General features: G+C 30.8%; 1 protein-coding gene across 1 annotated transcript; it reads left to right on the top strand.

Annotated features, from left to right (window-relative positions):
• Nucleotides 1-4,903: 4,903 nt before the first annotated feature.
• On the top strand, nucleotides 4,904-7,020 carry LOC110695090 (peroxidase 57-like). The gene is made up of 3 exons (XM_021872337.1): nucleotides 4,904-5,407; nucleotides 5,712-5,891; nucleotides 6,045-7,020. The coding sequence occupies exons 1-3, from the start codon at nucleotides 4,964-4,966 to the stop codon at nucleotides 6,609-6,611; spliced, it is 1,191 nt and encodes a 396-aa protein (XP_021728029.1). The 5' UTR covers nucleotides 4,904-4,963; the 3' UTR covers nucleotides 6,612-7,020.
• Nucleotides 7,021-7,209: the final 189 nt, after the last annotated feature.

The raw sequence follows: 7,209 nt of genomic DNA, 5'->3' as shown, positions 1-7,209 counted from the left end.
ACCGATTAATTGACTAAGCTTTTACAAATACTTATATCCGGTTTTACCATACTCATACTTATGTCATTACCTATATCAAAGGTACTTGTGCAAACTGTGAAACAAATTCGGTTGAAAAGAGTATGCGAGGATGATAAAGATGTGAAGCAAAGAACCTTAACGCTGTTGTTTGTAAAGATTTTTTAAAATTTAAAAGATAAAAATCATTTAACTTTTAAAGGTAATAAATTAGGAAAATATCCTATTTAGAATAACTGATTTCCAATATATAATCTATTCAAAATTAAAAAAAAATAGAAATTTAGGAAAAGATCATAATTAGAATAAGTGATTTCCAATATTAAAATGCAATTTCTATACTTAAAATATATCGATTCCATAATTTTTGTTTATTGATTAGTTCGAATCATTTTCCAGGTTCATCGTATTATAAGTTGCCATCGAAGTAAATTCTATTATAATAATTGGAAATGTCCAATGTTACATTTGGTCATTATCTTTTTATAATTAATAAAATTCAGTTAAGGTTATGTCATATTTGTATTTGGGTCAATACCTTTATCACAAATAGTGTTTATAATTCGATCTTCGATTTTTTGGATCAAAAAAGTTGTGAAAAAAAATGTGTTACGGTTTCTTCTCAGATTTTCATGACGAACATATATTACCGAAAAACTTAAAATTTTTGATTTCTTATACCTTAAATCGCTATTTTCGAATCCGGTGCTTGATTTTGTACAATTAAAATCTATAATTCAAAGATTAAGAATCCACCCACAGGATGATAGAAACCGATTTTGTGTACCATAAAATTGCGCAATGGTTGTATAAATGAAGCCTATTTTTCGATCTCAATTGATGCGCGATTGAAATTAAGGTACATGGAACATAAAATCGTGGTTGATTTCATTATTTGATGAAAAATTTGGATGAACTAGGAAGAACATTGATGAACATCGAAGAACGACGAAGAACAAATTTTCGATTTTTAATTTTTTTTTAATCTTAATTTTAGATTTTATTAAAATTAGATAAAATAATTTCGAAATTAAATTAAGAATTTCTGAAAATCATTAATTGAAATTTGAAAAATAAGAAAATGAATTAAAAAAGCAAATTACCTTAATTACCCTTAAATAAGGTTTGACCAAGCTAAAAAATAAATCTAAAAACAACCAATGAAAATTAATTATAGTGATGGTCATTGTGAGAGTGACCATACTAGAATTTTTAAATTTTTATCTATCTAAACATATTAAACTTTATTACAACTTATTTTTATTGTAAATTGAACTTATTTAGCTCTTATTAATCCTTACCAAAATTTAATATATTTTTTTTCTGAACTTATTTTTAATCTTCTACACTTTATTGAATTTTATTTTAGTTGTAATACCTCCGTGTCATTTTTTTGCAGCTTTTGCCGAAACTAAATACTGCACATTATTTGCAACTAATGTTTTCTTTTCTTTTTAAGTTGTCATTTCTCTCTACTTCTCTCCTTATCACATGCATGCCTATTTTTTCTTCTCTAATTTACACTCACAAACAAATCCAATAGTCCGTGCATCCTTTAAAGTTGCAAAAAATGTGAAACAGAGGTAGTAAATATAAGTAAGGAACTATCCCTTAGGTTATGTGTTGTTTCAATGAATACTACAAGAAGGGGGGGGGTTGAATTGTAGTATAAGACTTTAGCCAAAATTTTTGCGGAATTAAGATTAAGTAAGCTAAAGGAATAGAAAGATTAACTAAAAGAACTAAAGAATGCAAGAGAGATTTTTACGTGGAAAACTCCTTGGCCCTAACAAGGAGAAAAACCACGACCACTTGGGATTTTGGGAAAATAATCTTCACTAGAATAGAGCAAATGGTCCTATTACAAACTAAAGACTCAAACTCAAGTTCCTCTACGAACCTGAAACCTCGAGGAACAAGTCACCCAACTTGTTACTCTTCTCTTCTCTTTCTCTCTTCTCACTTCTCTGTTCTCTGTTCTCTTTCTCTTATCTTTCTCTTCTCTTTCTCACTTCTCTTTCTCACTTCTCTTTCTCATACAAAAGTTCACTCAAACTTTCCCATTCCCCAAATTACAACTCGAAAGATAAACAAACTCTAGTATAAGAACATTTAGAACACTCTCATAAACTTGTGTGGAATTGGACTCTTAACTCGATTTAAAGCTTGAAAACTTATGTGAGCAAAGGTGAGTTTTTCCATCATATTTCAAAGACTATTTATAGAGCAATAAACGCTTTGGAAAATTCTCTTTGTGCAGCAAATCCATTACGCCACTACTCCAACCCACTAAGATGATCATGTTCCTAAAATTAAGGAAACATGAACTCCTCAATGTGCAAGACCATGACTTGAAAAAGATCATGGAGGAGTAGGCCGCAAGCTTTTAGAAAACGTGAGAGATTTTATTTTCAGAAGATATTTTCGAAAATAAGAGAAATAAATAAAATCCTTTTTCTTAAGATATTTTCGAAAATCAGAATAAAATAAAATCCCTTTTAAAAAGATAAACATTTTTGGAAAGCAACAGTTTTCCTAAAAACTAGCATGCACAAATTTTATCTTTTGGACCAATTCCACACATAATTTTCGAGTGTATCTAACTTCTTATACTTACATAAATCCTAGAATATAAAATATATCTTAGTCTTCATGTTCTCTGATGAAGCTTCTACTCCGAGGTTTCTTGTTCCTTGAAAGGAACTTCTCTTCTCTGATGAGGCTTCTTCTCTGAGGGGAACCTTCTCTTCTCTAGAGTCTTCATTTCTGAAGCACCACTTCCTGTGAAGGAACTCTTCTTTATGGATAGCTCTGCTTCTGGCCTTCTTGTTCCTCATGGTATTTTTGCATGACACTTAATTCTCCTGGTCTTTGCAACTGAGTACACACTTAGACAATCAAACACTTATTAGTTTGTAAGTAAGTGAGGTTGTGTCATCATCAAAATCATTAAGTCCAACAGTATGTATAACGAAATTTCCATGTTTTCTACAGCTTAAATAAAGTCAATAGAACTATGTTGAATTGGATTGATAATCTTGACGCATCCTACTATTGGTAGCTTGAATCATGTCGCGCCTACATTATTGTTATCTAAGTATTTTACAACTTATAAGCAACCTTTTACCATGGTAGTAGTAGGTACGGACTACGGACTATCATACGTGTACGGGCTAAATACTAGTTACTCGTATACAGCATCCTTTTACCTTTGTATTATGTATGGACTATCATATGGGTACGGGTTGAATTCTAGTTATAACTTTATTAATGCATGGCTTAGTTTAGACAATTGGGAAATATTCTTGATAGAAGTTTCAACCACCTATTGTGAATCTGACTAACCTCTGCATGTCTAATTGTCTATGTGCATCCAAATAATGTCTTTTTATTAATATTTGTTCATAATCATTTAAAATATTCTCACATCTTTGGTGATCACGAAAATAATTAAATTAATTATTCAAGGTCAAATGAATGGTTTTCCCCTGAAAAAGTCAACATATTATATCAATCACCAAACCCAAGGTTCAAATTAAACGAACCAGATTTTGCAAATATCTTCTTCAAAAAAATATTTATATCCAGGCATATAGCTGTTTAAACGGTTGGTAAGTTGAGATCACATATAATAATAGAATGGCACAATATTTGCTTTACACAATTGCCATGATCTGCAATGTTTTCCAGCGTTAGTATATAATATAACAAATACTCATATGAATTATTTGTTCTAAAAACTAATTAAAAAACCTTGTTTGAACTTAGATAAAAATGAACAATATATTGTATTATGAAATGCAGGGAGTAATAAAGTTATCAATTATGTATATGCCGATAAATATTGGTTATGTATTCATCAATCTAATAAAATACTATTAAAACGTAATTAAATTTTCGTCCATGTTATATTATTTTTGAAGGATTCAAATTTAATGTTAGATATAGAATAAAAAATTCAATACAATATAATATAATTTATTCACAAAATGTGGGTTTTCGAAAAGAGAAATATCACTAATACGCTTTTGGTTAATTGATGTTCACACTTTAATTTATTTATTAAAAATTATTTTCCTAATATTGAATTTGAAAGGAAAAAATATGATAAAAGTGAGAAAATGTTGGAGGGAAAATTTTTCACGAGAAATTGACATGTGTACAATGGTGATGTAAGCGGTTTTTATTTTAGTTATAGATAACTTCGCTCTAGTATTTTTAAGCTCGAAGTTATACATTTATACTATTACATATAATCCTTCATTTTGATGATATAAAATGTGCAATCACAAGTGTGAAATCTCAACTTTACAATTACTCCCAAAAACAAAAAAGGAAAAACAAGTTTCCGATAAACCTTTGAAATATTTGAGACGAACTTTTTGTAAAATCAAGCTGTGTTTTTATGTTTTTAGACTCATAGGATCGGAGTAAACTAGAATTTTTGGACCTTTCAGCTTCTAGTTGTTAGTCAACGCTTCTATTATGTGTTCTATCCCAAATTTCTTGGCAATGTACAATAATAACAATAACAATATAATAATTTTCAGAATAATTGTCTAGGAAACATCCAACTACCAGAATAACATACGGATAGTCTGCAGGAGGAATAATCTGTAGGTATTACGTATACACCGACGTATAAATGTACATGTACATTCCACGCCTAATTGAATTGGAGACAATACAATCTGCTTCGCACGTATTGTTGCATAACTAATTGTGATTTTTAACAGCCCAAGTTAAGAAATTATTGATGGATAATTATATTAAACTAAATTATTAACCAATTTTATAATTTATAAGTTTTATTTGCATGTCTTACATTAATATATAAATAGGCATTTGCGCAATTGAAACATACAAACCAATTTGCTAACACATTTGCAAACACGTACACTAGAAATTTTATCCATAATCGTTCTTAAGAAGTTAGAAAAAAAAAATGAAGTTTCCCGTTACTAGCATTTTGGTTAGAGTGCTAGCTCTAACCATGCTCATCTTGGCTCTAAGCCATGTGGGTCAGTCTAAAGGTTCAGGTTGGAAACAAGGAGGTTCAAAATCGAGTCATGGTCATAAATCCTATGGTTCTACTCATGGGCAAAAGAGCCATGGTTCCAAGGGTCGACATGTGGGTCGTGGAAATAACAAGCCCCCTAAAAATATTCCTACCCCAATCACTCCAAGTCCGCCTCTTAGCCCTCCTTCGAGTCCTCCTACCCCTACTAGACCTTCGGGTTTGCAGGTCGGCTTTTATAAAGGTCTATGCCCTAACAAACTAGTGGATATTGAGGCAGTGCTTGAAATCAAAGTACAAGAACATTTCCGAAAGGATCCAACTATTCTTCCTGCCATCCTTCGTATGCAATTTCATGATTGTTTCGTACATGTAAGCCCTCAACTTTCTTGCTATCTCTATTGTTGCATCAATTTTATTTTCAAAGGTGATGGCATTATAAACAAACAGTTATTATAGCTTTATAGGTTTCTTATACATACCTCATATTGCAAAATGTTATTATTCATTTTTTTTTTAGTTTCTAAATAAAATGACGCGATCATGCAAAAGTTTATAATGCATGTACGTCATTTTCATATAAAATGCTAACTAATTTAACTTAATATTCATCATGTCATAATTATAATTAATATGTCATCTAATGTTTATTTACTTTATTATTATTTTTTTGAAGGGATGTGACGCATCAATCCTTATAAATGGACTTTCTACGGAGAAAACAGCTGGTCCCAACCTTAGCGTAAGAGGATATGAATTAATTGATGCCATGAAAGCTATAGCCGAAGCACAATGTCCAGGAGTTGTTTCGTGTGCTGACATTATTGCTATTGCTACTAAGGAGCTTATCAAACTGGTAAATTCATTGCCTTAAATATTTCATCAAATTGTTTTATTTGCATCAATGGAATATCAAGTCATTAGACAATTCTTATATTTGAATTTTATTTATTTTTTAAATTTATATCTTTTTCATATAAATATTTCAATTAATTTTCTCCAATAATAGGGAGGTGGGCCAAACTATTCGGTACAAACCGGACGAAGAGATGGACTAGTGTCAAGAGCCCAAGATGTTAACCTTCCGAGCCCATTTTTGACAGTTAGTGAAACTATTTCAGCATTCAGCGCTAAAAGATTTACAACAGAAGAGATGGTTATTCTTTTAGGTTGCCACACAGTTGGTGTCTCAAGCTGTGCATTCTTTCAAGATAGACTTTACCAAGGTACTACCCAATTTGACCCAATTATGGACCCAACTCTTCGCCAACAACTTATGCCAACATGCCCTAAGGGCATAACAGCGAACAATTCCACATTTCTTGACCAAAATCCACGAAGCTCAAATATAGTCGACAACTCTTTCTTTAATCAAATACAAAAGCAAAGAGGAATTCTCCCAATCGACCAAGCATTGGCTCGTGATCCTAAAACTATTCCCTTTGTTCAACAATTCGCGCAAAGTGCTTCCTTATTCAACACTAAATTGGCTAATGCCATGGTGAAATTGCAAGCTCTTGATGTACTAACAGGCAACCAAGGAGAAATTAGAAAAACGTGCAGTAGGTTCAACTAATTTATTTCAAAGTTGCTTCTGATAGTGAAATTTGATAGATGAATTGAAGGCTGCATCATATCAAACCCTACGTTGAGAAGTTGTTGAGTTTTTTTTTTTACACTATAGATTTTTTTTATCATTACAAATGCTTTTAAATGTAATTATATGTTCCCTTTCTTAGCCAATGATCATTCAGATTTTAATTTATTTAGTATCAAGTAATTTTCATTCTAAAATACTCCAATGCAAGTTGTTTGAATTTTTAAAAAAGTATTATTAAAGTTGCACTTGATTGCAATGCAAATAGAAATAGAATCAAGCATTCCTTATTTTCATATCTTAACTCAAAAAAAAAAAAAAAAAAAATTATACTTGGATTTCAACCAATAGTTTAAGCTTTTAGTTAGTTTTGATGCAAATTACCATATCTTAAACTTGGCCAAAATTCGATCTTAATCAAATCATAAATTGTTGAAATAGAAATGTTCCAAACAACACATATAAATATCTCACATTGTGAAATGAAAGAGAGTTGGGACTACGTACTCCTTGATAATGAGTGTCGCCTACACCTCTAAACTTCTAAAGATAGATACCTGACTTATAGAATAAAACC

Source organism: Chenopodium quinoa, unplaced genomic scaffold (genome assembly GCF_001683475.1).
Source record: "Chenopodium quinoa cultivar QQ74 unplaced genomic scaffold, ASM168347v1, whole genome shotgun sequence".
NCBI classification, from domain to species: Eukaryota; Viridiplantae; Streptophyta; class Magnoliopsida; order Caryophyllales; family Amaranthaceae; genus Chenopodium; species Chenopodium quinoa.
Note: the sequence above shows the minus strand (reverse complement) of the source record. Positions and strands in the feature narration are given on the sequence as shown.